At 47.9% G+C, this 15139-nt stretch overlaps 3 protein-coding genes across 3 annotated transcripts; 1 reads left to right on the forward strand and 2 right to left on the reverse strand.

Annotated features, from left to right (window-relative positions):
* Positions 1-7226: 7226 nt before the first annotated feature.
* Positions 7227-9291, reverse strand: LOC101768239 (40S ribosomal protein S2-3). Its single transcript, XM_004981288.3, has 2 exons — positions 8552-9291; positions 7227-7796 (listed from the first exon to the last, which is right to left on the reverse strand). Exons 1-2 carry the CDS (start codon positions 9212-9214, stop codon positions 7638-7640), a joined length of 822 nt encoding a protein of 273 aa, XP_004981345.1. The 5' UTR covers positions 9215-9291; the 3' UTR covers positions 7227-7637.
* Positions 9292-9867: 576 nt separating this feature from the next.
* LOC101782148 (GDSL esterase/lipase At5g03610) lies at positions 9868-10807 on the forward strand. The gene is made up of 4 exons (XM_004986112.1): positions 9868-9913; positions 10017-10143; positions 10185-10488; positions 10586-10807. The coding sequence occupies exons 1-4, from the start codon at positions 9868-9870 to the stop codon at positions 10805-10807; spliced, it is 699 nt and encodes a 232-aa protein (XP_004986169.1).
* A 1958-nt stretch (positions 10808-12765) lies between these two features.
* On the reverse strand, positions 12766-14895 carry LOC101768647. The gene is made up of 3 exons (XM_004981289.2): positions 14654-14895; positions 13661-14161; positions 12766-13548 (listed from the first exon to the last, which is right to left on the reverse strand). Exons 1-3 carry the CDS (start codon positions 14790-14792, stop codon positions 13019-13021), a joined length of 1170 nt encoding a protein of 389 aa, XP_004981346.1. The 5' UTR covers positions 14793-14895; the 3' UTR covers positions 12766-13018.
* Positions 14896-15139: the final 244 nt, after the last annotated feature.

A 15139-nucleotide genomic window follows, 5' to 3' on the forward strand; every position in this document is an offset into this window, starting at 1 on the left:
AATGTAAGATATCAAACAAAGGCCACTAAAGGCATGCATTGCATATCTGCAGTTAACATTCTACTCCTGAGTTGCAACAAATATCATGTTGCGTTGCAATGTTATCTACAAAATGCTTGATTTAGACAATATTAACTGCAATCATGCATACGCTGTCCATGGATTTGAAAAGGCTATGACTTTCCAGCTTGCACCGAGCATTGATTTGCGAAAGTAAAACAGTAATAATGAAAAAATGATAAAAAAGGGTAATGATCACGAAAATGAGTGAGGCTGATATTCATGCTGTCATGCACCCTATGAGAATAACAGTAAGATAAGGCACACACCAACAAAAGAAAAAGTCAGGATATCCTAGCTGTCATGATGAGATAAACTTTATCATTGCAAATGACATGCTGATGCATAACCTAAAGTGGCTTGAGTTAACACTTGATGCATGAAAGGATAAGGGAAAAGGCATCATGTAGACTAGCTCCCTTATGCCATAAAAAAGATATTGGCTCACTGGCTTTTAGGACAGGTGAAATGACAAAGGCATGCAGCAGAGAAGATACTTACCAGAGTCAACATGTCACTCAAATAGCCTCTGAATGGGGTCTGCACAGCCTGTGTAAAGAAAGTAAATGTCTCAGAAAATGTGAGTTTGTAAGGTTATACTAAACAAAAACTCATGTAATTGCATGCATTACATGATGTGAAAAGAGTACCCAATAAGAAATCCATGCCCATAAAGAAAAAAAATCATGAACATCCAGCTGATCACGATATGATTTCACACATTGGAAATCAATATTTTAAATAAACTAAAAGCTTTTGTTACATCAATCTACAAATATCTGCGAGGCTGAAGAAAAGAAACAAAATTTAGATTTAGCATTCATCTAATAATTACTAAGTGGAACATCTTCAGGGAAAAATGTAGGGCAAGCATTAATGAAGGTTCTAATGAATAAAGATGTGTTTCGAGCTAACAGCATTATTATTGGTTATTCATATCAATGAAGGTTCAGATAACAGATTGCAGAGACGTGCCAGAACAGTATGCGTTTGCTCAGTAAACCAATATTGAAGAGTAAATTCCATACCTGCTAGTGCGTTTTACCCACTACTCCAGCTTTTCAGTTAAAATTGTACCAAAGAACTTGATGTTTTCTCATGTTTCCTAGTATGCATTACATCTAAGCTTCAACTCAGCAGATTAGGATAGGAAACAGATGAGAAGATACAACAAGAACATACCTTACAGGGAGGAGTAGGAACGGCTCATGAAAGCTGAGATTGCAAGATTTGTTGCTGTACGATCCAAAGCTTCCCGTAATGGTCCTGCTTTTCATGTTGACTACGATGAGATGTGATGGAGAATCCTCTTGGTCCCCAAACTCTCCCGCCGTGAAGTAGATGGTGTCTGGGTCTATCGGGTCAACAAGAGGGCACTTTAGTAGATAGCTGGGAAGCATGTGCGAGGTGATGCTAAAAATCTCCTGTAGTGTCATCATGCCATCCTTCACCCAAGACTGCTTTTGTAGCCAGCCTCCCACAAGTGTCCAAGAGCTGATGGCGCGGGGTAGCCTTGACTCTTCATCTTCATCATCTAAATCCTCATGTTCTCTGCCAGATAACAAAGGTCACCTCTGGGTGCGACATCAATGAATTTGATGCCACCACCTCCGCTGGTTACACACACACTTCGACATGTACCCAGGTTCCCTCTTATATGCAGATACGGATCGCAGCGACCCCGGTAAGGTTTGATGGGCAATGGACCTTTGGAGACGAGCTAAAAACATCACACAACAAAATGCCCCTCAAGTAATCCACCCAGCAAATGAAATCACCAAAAGAAACGACTACGTCAGTCACCCACCAAATCAGGAGTTTCTCGTCAGCCTCTTCATGGCAGATTGGAAAGCTCTCGGTAGTGCACCATGAGCCCTTCTCACCAAACAAGCAGCGGAGCTTGGCTGTCACCCGGCAATCGCTGCCGCCGCTTGGAATGACTGAAAGGCGTGCCACGACGAACTCTCCGTTCTCACGGCAAAATATACCAGTGTTCTTATCCGCCTCGCGACTCATAGTGTTGTGGGGGCCGCAAGTAGGGAGCTTGATGAGAGTCCTCCGTGGGGGCGGTGATTGAGGGCCAGTTTGGCACACCTGCCGGGTAATGAAGGGTTTCTCGGGTGAAGTGACCGGGTGATTAGGATCTGTTGGATTGAGTTAAACGAAATAAGGGGAAGCGCTCAATACGAACGGTCCCTTGAGCTCTTTTCCGGCTAATAAAGCAAATTTTTGTACGTCGTTTCAAAAACCCGTAATCGAGTTGATTCGTGCCATAATATTCAGTAGTCGATAATGAGTCTGCTTATTATCGGGCTCTGAGGTCGCGTTGGACTGACTTTGGGTGACGGCGAACCGTTATTGGGCCAGCATCAGTTCGGCCCATCTGTCCCCTTTTGCTTGACCTCTTATTACCAGATCTATACGAACGGCTCCTCGCGGTCTTTTCCGGCTAGTATTTAGTCTTTACCTAGTATATTATATATATAATATGAATATATATAATATTAAATCAAGTAAAGCTTCTGCCTAATCTCTTTAATACTCCTTGGACCCACATGGCATAGCCTCTCCTCTCATTGGAGACGGAAAGGAAACAAATCAAATCAACACCCCTTCTTCCGGGGGTCCTGTTGCGACCCCAGGCCCGAGCACGTCGCCATTTTTTCCCGCACCATTCGATTTACCACAATCCGGCCTTCTGAAGCCTGTCAAAAGTTGTCACGGGCGCATGTAATTTTTCAAAAAGGTCCTTCACCGTTTTCTTAATCGATTGTAGGTCCACGATAGTCCTTCAGCTAAAGTAAACACGCTCGTTTCTTTTGCGACCGATACCTTGGGACCTAAAGAAGAGAAAATTAAAAAATCATGTCAAATTTACAAAAGAATGACCGCCGTCGGTTTTCCAAAAACACCCCCGCCGCCCCAGCCCTACGATACACGTCCGATCGGGCCTTCCCCATTCTTCTCGTGATATTTAATTCTTACAGTTGGCATCTATTAAAAGCCAAAAAGCTATCTTACGGTTGCTCCTACATATTTACCATCCTCAAACAAAAGAAGCAACAAAATTACCACTTTTGCTGACGTGGCGTGCCACCTACTCATGCCAGCGTGGATCAGTCGTGGAATGACCACGCTACCCCTACCCTCAACATGTTAGCCATCTCATCCCCTCTCTCCTGCCACTGAAGCATGGGACCCGACTGTAAATATCATCTTCAACCTCTTGCCATCATCTTTTTCCTCACTGCGACTCCTCCGCTCCGAGCTCCACCGACCCCGGAGCGCCACCTAAAGTTCATCCCTCTCTCCTGCCACTGACAGCTCGGCTACTGGTTTCACGTTTCGTCGATGACGTGACGACGTGCAAAAAGTTCGATTCTTGTTCGGTGAGCGCAAAACCGATGAAGCAACAACAGACGACCGAGGCAGAATTTTTAGTGGCATTTGTTTATTCAATCAGTCCGTTATTCCAGGGCTTGGATAAAATCGACGGGTCAACTGGGGAGAGAGGTTGCATTTTCATTTAGATCCAAAGCGTCTCAATTCTAAGTTTCGAGAGATCCGAAATCGGAAAGATGTCAGGTTCATCCCGCACGGCGGGGACGGCAGGCAGGGCCAGGGACGGAGCCGTCGGAGGTCAGGTTCATCCTGCACGGCGGGGGCGGCAGGCAGGGCCCCCGGCCGCTGAAGATGTCCACGTGCCCGCGCTCGTAGTAGTCGTGGCCGGCGCCCATGAGGCCGCCCCACCTGGCCAGGTCCGTGATGTAGGAACTGCTTCCATGATCAATCACTTATTTTTTTTCCCTACCTTTAATCTCTCAAAAAATAGGTGACAAATGCGCTGGAGAGGCAAATTTAGGTTCGAAGCATGCAGTTATATAAAGGGCAAAGAAAGGTAAGTGTTATGCAACATAGGACAGGAGGACTATTCAGTTGTTCATTGAGGTTAATGTTTCTAAAATTATTTCATGTTCATAGATCTGAAAAGCCTATGATGATGAAAGTGGCATATTTGTTCAGTGTGTTCAAAGATTTGCAACAATGAATCCTCAAAATGGAGGATTCATAGATTTGTGTTCATAGTTTTCTTGATATGAAGCTGAAAGCTTCAGTGGACTTGTTCTTTTGATAGATCTTAGTTAATTTGGTTATTTTTTTCTTGCTACAAGGACAAATTAGCTTGATTTTGTAACGAACCTATGTGTTTAAGCATGCTAAGTATACAAATATATTAGTCTGATAATTGATTTCCTAATCATATATCTAGATTAACCTGATGTTGATGTGCTAATCATATATTGGATATACATGTTTGTTGTTTTTTCCTGATTTTAATAAAATATGATTGAAGGCTAATCTCATCTTTGTTACTTTCTTTCAGATGCCTGGTTGTTAGTGTAATCCTAGCTGTGTTGGTTGTGTAGACGGAGTCAGCCTGTTAGAATTAGCCAGAATCGGAGTCTGTTAGAGTTAGCCAATTCTTTTGATTATGTTCAGGCAAGTTTGTGCCTGGTCTTTATAAGGCCAAGTTCGGCGGCCACTATTTTCTTCCCATATTTCTGTTTTGACTTATCGTAAAGTAAATTGGTGCAGCAACATAGAAGTATTTGCAGCTACGTATCATCGTCGTCCTTAAAATTAAATATAGAAGTATTTTCTCCTTTTATATTTATAGTGTACATTGGATTTTATCATCAACTAACCTTCCAGGGAGTATTTCTGATATTATTCTTTTCTTCTTCTGGCATATCATCAATTTGTACATTGGATTTTTAAAGGAGGGGGCAGAAAGGTTTCTGAAATGTCAATTCTTCTTTACCCTTTTACAAGGGTAGTCGATCGCATTTTTTGCTTCCTTGTACTGCATATACACAAATCCATATAAAATGTTGGGCCTATCATCAAATAAAATATCTGCTCTTCTCAATGATTATTCGGCACATCACTAATTGATTTCATTTCTCCCTGTCAGCAGATAGAAGCACCAAGCACTACCAACTAAGAGAAATGTCTCTGCATTCCACACACAAACTATATTGATCTTGTTTAAAGAGAAAATTCCATATTTGACATTGGTAAAATGATTACTTTCCTTTTTTACACTAAAAATTTTGAACAACTTATTTGACACGATATCTAACTTTGGTTCCTTATTTGACACTACTATCTCTTTTTAGCATTAATGGTGTTAAGTGGGTGTTAAAATGACTATTTTGCCCCTTAGCAAGACCGAAAGTCCAAAACTATATGCACAAGATCAAGGCAGTTTGCCATGCATATTTCATAAATAATGTGTGTGTATTTATAAAATGCTTTCTAGCAAGCAATTTAATTTTCAGAAAAAAAAATTTAGGTCCTGTCTGTTCCCCTCTAGATTATATAAGTTAGATTATGGTTCAAAGATAATAGGGTAAAAGACTATCATAGAGTCACAAATAATCTGAAATAAGCTACTCTTGACTAGCTTATTTCATATTATTTATAATCCTAATGTGGTCCTAATGTGATTTTTTAATATAGTTGGACTTTGGAGTCCGATGCTGCTGATCCATGTACTCGAAGGTCATCAACGACAAGGAAGAGGAACTCTAGCTAGCCATACGAGCTGGTGCTGCTGAATCCGATGTCCTGCCGCCCCTCTGCAGCATTCTGGTCATCAACGACTAGCTCAGCAAGTCCGTGCAGGCTCAGCAGCAACTGGTGGTTGGGGCTGAAACTCATGGACGGCCACGCCGCCGGCACGAGCAACAGGTCTGCCTTGCCGCTCAGCATCTGCACTGCGCGCATTCCAAACCGCAGCGCTGGCTCAGGACTCGAGCACGCCAGCCCCACCAGGTAGCACCCGCCGCATGTTGCCCTCCTCAAGCTCGCTGCCCAGCCGAGCTGCAGGTCCACGGCATCGAGCACGCGGGCCTCACCATAGAGGCTCCACACCCATTCCCGTGCGTAGACCGGCCTCCGCGGCCATCATCGCCCTTGTGCCGCGCGCTTCGCGCTTGGAGCCGCGACTGCTCCCGCACCATCCTCTCCGTCTATGTAGGACGTGATTGGTTGCTTCGGGCACGGGAAGTCAGGACGGAGGACCAGCCCAGGCTCACGGGAGCCAGGCTGAAACAGTACACTTACACCCAGCTGTGTTTTATTGTGTTTATTATTGGTCTAGTATGAGACGGAATTGTGTTTGGTTGTATGTATGGATGAGAGTTTTGGGTGTATGTCATATGGGTCCTGTGCACTTACCACCGTGCCATCACGGCTCGTGAGGGAATGTCGTTTTTGACGAATGGAGGAATTTGGGATGGAAGGGGTGGAGTGAATGAGGGGGTGCAGGCATACGGTGCGGGGAGGGGAATCAATCACGCCCAAGTGCACAAGACGGTGCCGTAGCCACCGCCGCCGCCGTTGTTTCCATCTAGGGATGCATACTCCACTTGGCTCGGGGGAGGATATAGCTCAGTTGGTAGAGCTCCGCTCTTGCAATTGAATCGTTGCGATTACAGGTTGGCTGTCTAATTGTCCAGACGATAATGATAATATGCGATAATGATAATAAACCGGTGCCTCACCTGTCACCGTGGTTTCCATATAGGGATGGGTAGCGTCGTGGGGAGAACACGGGAATACGGGATGTAGGAGAAAGAGCCAGCCAGTTTTTTTTTTCACGGGATAAACCAGCGTTAGGAGCTGATGTGGAGGGCATTTTCGTCCATTCAATCAGGCTTATATGGGAACTTAACAGAATCATCCGACGGATTGGACGGAAGTGTCGAAAAGGGCATGAAATTTAGATCGAGTATCAAATAAGTTAAAAACTTATAGTGTCAAAAAAGGAGTATCAAATAAGTTAAAAATTTATAGTGTCAAAAAAGGTAGCCTTTAACGATGTCACATAGAGAATTTTCTCAAACATATATCACTCAAATGCACATGCCAACTCTCAAGGAAAACTCACCCAAAAAAAGATTATTCATGTCAGTTGTGTGGCGTTCAAATTAAAACAACTGATATAGTACTGTAACCCATAAAAATTTAGTGGAATCCAGGTAAGAGCCAAATCTAACCGAGTACATTCTAATTTAAAAAAAAGGATCAAAGTGCAGCAGCACAAAAAGATTTGCAGCACCACAGAAGCATAAAAAATTCCAGATTGAGAACAGAATACAGAAACATTATCAATACAGCAGTATAGCGCAGGCAATAAACGATGGTACAATAGGCAGCCAGACATCAGCGCTGGCTCAAATTAAGCTAAAAAGGCAAGAGTAAATACTCCCTAGCAAGGACGGGAAACACATTCATAGCACAATGGCACTTAAACAAGGCTGTCAACAATTCAAGATTCCTCCAGAGACTATGCAGCCATCTAAAAAATCTTTCACCATGAGAAGACTGACCGGCAGATAATTATGTAGCATTCACTGATAAAAGTAGTAGCATAGTACCATAATCCAAAACTTGACAGCAAATAGCAACATCCAGGCAAAGCAAAACCCAAAGTTGATTCCCACAGTTCTTAACTATATAGAAAGTGCATTAGACAACTCCCGAAGAGTAGAACTCTTTACTCCAGCATCCTAAGCCTCTACTGTCTCAGTGGGGGCCTCAAGCATAAGACCCTTGGGCTTTGCCAGGAGGTCAGTGAACTCCTGGAACGGAGTCTTGGTGAACTTGGTCTCCCTCCAGAACTCAGGTGTAAGGAAACCGTAGGTCTTCATCAGGCAGTCAAAGGTTGCCTGCACATAACCAGATGAAACACTTACAAATGGCACCAAACAGGCATCAACAAGAGCAGATGACATAAATTGTACAAGATAATTAATATATTCATATACAAAGACAAGCTGGGAATTCAGGATAAAGTTGAATTGCTTCTAATGAGTCAGGATTTTGAACTACAATGTAAATAGAAACACCCCATACAAATGTATCTTGAAACATAACAAACAGCTTAAAGTTAGTTTCACGTAACCTAGGGTGTCAATAAGCAAAAGATTGTGAGAAACAACAAAATGCTATTCAGCCTGACCTATCTCCTAAAAAAAAGCAAGGAACCAAGAAATGTCTAGCCTGCCTGAAATTTCATCATGTACATGGGAGTTATGGAATAGAACCATAATCTGAATTATATTAATCATAGATTCATAGCACCACAATGTCAAAATTGATCACACATTAGTGAGCATCTCCATAGACTACAAGCACTAAAACTGCTATACAAGCAACACATTCTGAACTAGCAAGTTTATAGATCCCTAGCCAATAACGTGACAGTACTTCTAACACATTGTAAACAACTAGTATATACATAAACCAAAGATCACATGCTAACAAAAGCACACCAATCAACATTTTGCACTATTGAAGCATCAACACTGCTACGCATACTGGCCTATCAGAGCATCAATTACACAGTCCTAAGTAAAAGCATTGCAAAGGTCTAGAATCATACGAGCATTTATAGTACAATATGCAGATCTTATTGTAGTACCTTCACGAAGTTGCCGAGGGTCTTGGTGGAGCCACGGGACGAGGTGAAGACGTCTTCAATGCCAGCGAACTGCAGCACCTTCTTGGGCACGCGCGCAGCGACGATGCCGGAACCCCTGGGCGCGGGCACCATGCGCACGGTGACGGAGCCGCACTTGCCGGTGACCTTGCAGGGCACGGTGTGCGGCTGGCCAATCTTGTTGCCCCAGTACCCCCTCCTGACGGGCACGACGGAGAGCTTGGCGAGGATGATGGCGCCGCGGATGGCGGTGGCCACCTCCTTGGCGCACTTGACGCCGAGCCCGACGTGGCCGTCGTTGTCGCCGACAACGACGAAGGCCTTGAAGCGGGTGCGCTGCCCGGCGCGGGTCTGCTTCTGCACGGGCGTGATCTTCATGACCTCGTCCTTGAGCCCCGGGACGAGGGTCTCCACGATCTGGTGCTCCTTGACGGGGAGCGAGTGGAGGTAGATCTCCTCGATCTTGCTGAACTTGTTCTCCTTCACGAGGCGGCCGAGCTTGGTGACGGGGACCCACTTCTCCTCCTCCTGGCGCGGGCCGCGCCGGCCACCACGGCGCCCGCCACGGTCGCCGCGGCCACCGCGGCCGAAGCCCCGGCCGAACCCGCCGCGCTCGCCACCGCGCTCGCCGCCGCGCTCCGCCATGATTGGGTGAAGGGTGGGGGTGGTGGGGGCTGCGGCGCTCCGGTGAGTGAGGGGGATGAGGGTTTGGAGGCTGCGGCGGCGCGAAGAGTGCACGAGCTGGAGGAGAGTAGCTATTTATCTGGAGGGGGTGGAGCTAGGGTTCGAGGATACGGTGCGGTAAGGCCGTGGGCTGAGACATGGGCCAGAAATGGAGTTTAGAGGCCCGTTTATTGTCATGTAGTAGCTTTCGAGGTTGCGTGTCGCGTCGCGCCTGCTGCTGGACGGGCCGATAATAACCAGGCCTTAGAAGCAGGAATGCTGATGATGGGCCTCTCTCCTTCTTTATTCAGTCGCCACACGCCCACGGACCCGGAGCCCCGGGAAGCAAGTTGTGGCTGCTGTTGAATTTAAACAGAAAAAAAACATAGGCCCCTGGATTTTCCCGGTGCGGCGCCGTTTTGATTTCCTCGAACAAAAAAAATAGTTGGAGGAGAAGGCCGTTATGATCCTATCGATCACTTGGATGATAATTGGTTGGATCTATCATCATCTGGTACCAGTTAGCTCTATAAATAGAGGGCCACGACCTCTATTGAGAGCACGCATCAGCCAAACCGTCTCCAACCATCTTGTTCCTTCTCCGATCATCTTGTTTATCATCGTCGTCCTCGACCATGAAGCTTTTCGCCGCCGCCTGCTTCGTCCTCCTCCTCCTCAATTGTAAGCAATCAGCATTATCTCAGCTCTGATGTCTGTCACACTAGTGAGTATATATTCCATTCTTATCTCATGCATGTGTTGCATCGTACGTGTGTTGTCGTAGGCCGTGTGGCGGAGTCCCGGCGGCACCGTCATCACCATAGCCCCAAGGCGGCCTATCGGACGCACAAGCTGTTCGTGTTCGGGGACGACTTCGCCGACGACGGCAACGGCGACTCGGACTCCGTCGCGTGGCACCAACCGTTCGGCATGTGGACACGGCCCACGGCAGGAAGCCGACCGGCCGCTTCTCCGACGGCCTGGTGCAGTCGGACTTCCTGGCCAAGATCATGGGCCACAGCGAGTCCCCTCCGCCCTACACGGGCGACGACTGGGACAACGGCATCGACGCGTCCGGCTTGAACTTCGCCGTCGCCGGCGCCGCCGCGCTGGATGTGACGGGGGGCGTGCTCAACATCAGCGCGCAGGTCCAGCAGCTCAGGAACCTGGTCAGGGACGGCCTGGTCGACGACCGCGACTTCAAGGAGTCGGTGGCGCTCGTCGCCTACTCCGGCAATGACTACACCAGCCAGGACGTTCGTGATGAGCCGATCCAACATCATTCGATCTCATCTAATCATTTATTATATATACAAGTACTAGATCTCATATGTGTATCTATGCCATATACAGAACTTGGACGATCAGGTGGCGAAGGTGGTGGATGAGCTTGCGAGCGTGGTGTCGCAGCTGCAGGACCTGGGCGTGACTAAGGTGCTGGTGAACACGGTGCCCCCGTTCGGGTGCTCGCCGTGGCTGGCCAGGCTCTCCGACTACAGCTCGTGCGACGGCGACGGCAACGCGAACTCCGACAAGCACAACGCGGCGCTCCGGGACCGGCTGGGCGGCGAGTAGGACGTGATGCTGCTGGACGTGAACAGCATCGTGACGGACCTGGTGGCGCCCAAGGAGGGCTCGGCGCTGTACGCGGGGAAGTTCACGGAGCTCCTCCGCCCCTGCTGCGAGGGCACCGGCGACGGCGGCTACTGCGGCCTCGACGGCGGCTACTCGCTCTGCGACCACCCGGAAGAGTACTTCTACTGGGACCTCGTGCACCCCACGCACGCCGGGTGGAGGGCCGTCATGCAGCTGCTCCAGGGGCCCATCATGGCGTTCCTCGGCATCTCCAACCTCGAGCACCTTTGATCGGCCCATCGATCATTTCCCTCCATGGAATAATATACAATAATAATGGACGAAGACTAGCTAGTTTGGATTTGGTAGTTAGTTAGTTTGGAATAATTCTTCGTCCATGCTTTGCATTTGGTTAGTTAGCTAGATAATACATCTTACTCCAGGTTTGGAATCCGGCCATCTGTGCTGCTGCCTGCTTCTGCTAGATTATTGGCTTGTTAATCGAGCACACATATGCAGCTGCCTTTTTGTCTTTGAGATGGGGATATATACTGTATTTCATCATATGAAAATGGATTTTCTATATATATCTCGTCCAAACCTCGAATTGCATGCTGCTTAAGTTACCTCTGTATTCACTTCATTTGTTTAATTTTTAGAAATATATGCAGGAACTGGACCTAGTACACAAAGCTAAACAAAAGGTTTTTGTTTTGTTGCTGTTTTTTTTAAATGAAGCTAGGAGCATCTCCAGCAGTCTCCTTTTACCCAATCCAACTACCATATTGGAGAGTTGATAAGAAAATAGTGTTCCAGCAGTCTTCATTTATCTTTCCCCTTTTCCAATAATTATTGGGACAACCCAATAATTGATCCCAACTCTCTCTAAATAAAGGAGAAGTTCTGACTCTCTCGACAGTTGGATTGGGATGAGATTATTGGGAGACTGCAAAAGTAACTCTCCCAATAATAATGAAAGTGATATTGGAATATCCATATTTAGTTAATTATTAAAAAATATTTATTGGGAGACTGTTGGAGATGCTCAGGTTTAATAATAGTACAATAAGGGGGTGTTTGGCACACGGCTAAAATTTAACCCCTGTCACATCGGATGTTTGGACACTAATTAGGAGTATTAAATATTGGTCACATCGGATGTTTGGACACTAATTAGGAGTATTAAATATTGGTTAGTTACAAAACTAATTGCACAACCCCTAGGCTAAATCGTGAGACGAATCTATTAAACCTAATTAGTCCATGATTTGACAATGTGGTGCTACAGTAACCATTCGGTAATGATAGATTAATTAGGCTTAATAGATTCGTCTCACGATTTAGCCTAAGAGTTCTGCTATTAATTTTGTAATTAGCTCATATTTAGTCATCCTAATTAGCATCCGAACATCCAATATGGCAAGGTTAAAATTTAGCCCTTATCTCTCAAACACCCATGTTAGATCTCGTTCGGTTGCATTCAAAGGATCACTCTGTTAACGAGTTACAGGATCCTGGTGGGTATAGATTTTTCTGTTTCCTGTTTTCACCATCGTAACTAGCGCAAAAAGCTTAGACGGTCCATTGATTCAACTGGACTCTACAACTACCTCTTTCTGGGCTGTGCGTCTCATGTCTTTTGTTGGGCTGCAAGACCCATGTTATGGTTGGGCCTTCATTCCTCGACGGACAGCGGACGCAACACACGGCAACAGAGAGCTTGTCGATGCGCGATGATCTACTTACTGCACGAGCGCCATGGCGAACCGAGTCATCGGCTGTGTGCCTGTGTCGTGCTTGAGTAGCTGCATCCACCCAGCGTCCACACCTGACGAGTGAACGACTCACGAACTGGCACCTCAGCGTCGAGCGTGACAATCTGCCGCTGAAAGCATCCGTCGTCTGTCACGGAGGGACGCTTCTTCGCTTGCAGTGACAACGGCATTTCTGCTTCAGGATTCATGCCAAGAGCAATGGATAGCTCCACTTCAATTCTAAGCCAACAGGATAGGCAACCAAATTTCACAAGATTGCATTACATCCAAAGGCAGGCATGCAAAGTGTTCCGCAGAACGCGATTGGAGAGGTACTAGTTCTCAGTTCTCACAATCCACACCATGCCAAATTACCAGCACAGAAACACACGACAAGCAGATCGCCGGAGCTCGCACGATTTCCTCCGTCCGACCAGCGAGCTACTAAATCCGCCGCCTACGCCTTCACGGGGAGGGGCACGACTTTGACCTGATCCAGCACGGGGCCGCAGAGCGAAACGCCGTCGCTGGCCTTGGTGTGGTAGTAGGAGCTGTAGAAGGTGAGCCGGGTTCTGACGCCGCTCGCCACGAACCTGAACCCCGCCGCCTTGAACGCGCCCTTCCCGGCGGACTCGAACGGCACCTTCTGCGTCACGTTGCCGGCGAACGCCTCCACCAGCATGGACCCGTGGCAGCCGTTCTTGGCGTCGCCGACGGCGAAGGACAGGTTGTAGGCGCGGTTGGGGACCGTGCGGATCACCTGCGCGATGGCGCTCTCGCGTCCCGCCACCAGCTCCACGGCGTACTGCCCCTCGGGGACCGAGAAGTGCGCCGCGTCGATGAAGCGCACCGCCTTAAGCGACTCGATGATCCATCCCGGGAGCGGCGACGTCGTGTCCTTCTGCTTCGGCGGCAGGAGGACGCCCACCGACGAGTTCTTGAACACCTGCGGCCCGATCTCGAAGCCGGCGTTCTTGATCAGGTTGTCTGCAAAAAAAAAAATGCCATTATCAAGCACGGGATCATGGGGGCTTCATTGTTCAGATATTATCTGCAGAGGCATTCGTTCCTGAAAGAGAAGAAGATCCATTCCGGTTACCTTTGGTCGGGTACGGCGTGGGCAGCTCCTTGATGGCGACGGCGTCGAGCAGCGGGCCGCACGCGGGGTCCTCCTGGACGCCGGGGTTGGCGAAGGTGACCTGCGCGACAGGGGAGGAGGCGCGGAAGCCCCAGGCCCAGGTGTCGGCGGAGGCGCCGCTGTAGAGCGTGCGGACGGCGACGTCGGCGGGGGCCGAGAGCGACGGCGCCACCGCGATGCGGAGGTTCTCGTCCTGCGCGCACGTACGCGTGGCCGCGAACGTGAGCGCGTAGAGCGCGCCGGGGCGCACCGTCACGTTCTGCGACGCCGACGCGCGGCTGCCGAGGCGGAGCGCGTGCACGCCATGCGGCACCGCGAAGAACATGCCCCCGGGCTGCGGCCCGCCGGAGACGTACTCGACGTGGCCGCGCAGCGTCCACCCCGGCAGCGAGTGGCGGCCCACGATGAGGGTCTTGTTCAGCTTCCTCGGCGCCGTCTCGAAGTTGCCGTTGATGAGCAGGCCTGGGCCAGCACGCAAACGTGAACAAAAAAAAAATTCAGATCTTTCGCTAGTTCTTCTACACTCGCAAAAACTATTTCTTCTAATCTTCCAAAATAATCACAACATTTTGGGACGATGCAAGAACAGGAAAAACCAAATGAGAACTGACGGATAGAGAAAGGTAACAGATGATGAATTAAAATGTAGTACTCCTAGAACAGTTTGCTCTCCTGCACAGTTATCTGTAAAGGTAAGCTGGAGGTTTTGTGCCTGGAAATATTAAAACCTGCTTGCAAGTATAGAACAGTGAAAGAACTAGAACCACAAACTGAAATGGAGCAATAACTTTAGCCCATTCTCTGCTTCCTCTTAATAGATCAAACCTATACAATCCTAAGCGTACTGCATTTTCAGCACGGAATGCAGATCTAAAAGAATCGAGACAATGGCGGCGACAGGAACGAGATGGATAAGCGTAGTGAGATGAGACGGCATCAGGCGGTGCTGTTTACCTTCAGCGTCTTGAGCATGGCGAGGCGCAGGAGCTGGGGGCGGAGCACTGACTGCGAGTGTGGCAACAGCCGCGGAGGAGGAGGACGAGGAGGAGACGGAGAGGACCAGCAGCAGCAGCATTCCCCATGGAAGCTCCATTGCTCGCTTCTGCTCTCTTCCGCTTCGCTTTGGCTTCTTCCAATGAAGCTGCCCCTTCCTTTAACAAAAGGAGCGGACAACTTCACTGGAAAACCTACTTTGTTCGCATATTTGCAGATGCACCCGGGTTCATTATATGCCATGGGTAATAGGAAAAAGAAGCTGTGTGGAATTTGGATACCGGCTAACTGGAGTTAAATGGACCAGCTAATTGACCAGCTTGCAGTGACCAGATACCAATGTAACTAACAGCTACTCCACAGTGTAGTGCTCATGGATTGCAAAAACTGAAATAGACGTGAGCATGAACTGAAAATCATCCATCGCTGCCTCTTCTCCCTCTCCCC

The sequence above is a fragment of the Setaria italica genome, chromosome IX, assembly GCF_000263155.2.
Source record: "Setaria italica strain Yugu1 chromosome IX, Setaria_italica_v2.0, whole genome shotgun sequence".
NCBI classification, from domain to species: domain Eukaryota; kingdom Viridiplantae; phylum Streptophyta; class Magnoliopsida; order Poales; family Poaceae; genus Setaria; species Setaria italica.

Coding starts and splice junctions, on each gene's coding strand:
- LOC101768239 (XM_004981288.3), bottom strand. CDS start 9,214: ATGGCGGAGCGCGGCGGCGAGCGCGGTGGCGAGCGCGGCGGGTTCGGC. Junction 7,797..8,551: donor CCCTCGGCAACTTCGTGAAG/GTACTACAATAA, acceptor GGTTATGTGCAG/GCAACCTTTGACTGCCTGAT.
- LOC101768647 (XM_004981289.2), bottom strand. CDS start 14,792: ATGGAGCTTCCATGGGGAATGCTGCTGCTGCTGGTCCTCTCCGTCTCC. Junction 14,162..14,653: donor CCATGCTCAAGACGCTGAAG/GTAAACAGCACC, acceptor GTGCTGGCCCAG/GCCTGCTCATCAACGGCAAC. Junction 13,549..13,660: donor CACGCCGTACCCGACCAAAG/GTAACCGGAATG, acceptor TTTTTTTTGCAG/ACAACCTGATCAAGAACGCC.
- LOC101782148 (XM_004986112.1), top strand. CDS start 9,868: ATGAAGCTTTTCGCCGCCGCCTGCTTCGTCCTCCTCCTCCTCAATT. Junction 10,144..10,184: donor GGCGACTCGGACTCCGTCGC/GTGGCACCAACC, acceptor GGCCCACGGCAG/GAAGCCGACCGGCCGCTTCT. Junction 10,489..10,585: donor ATGACTACACCAGCCAGGAC/GTTCGTGATGAG, acceptor TGCCATATACAG/AACTTGGACGATCAGGTGGC.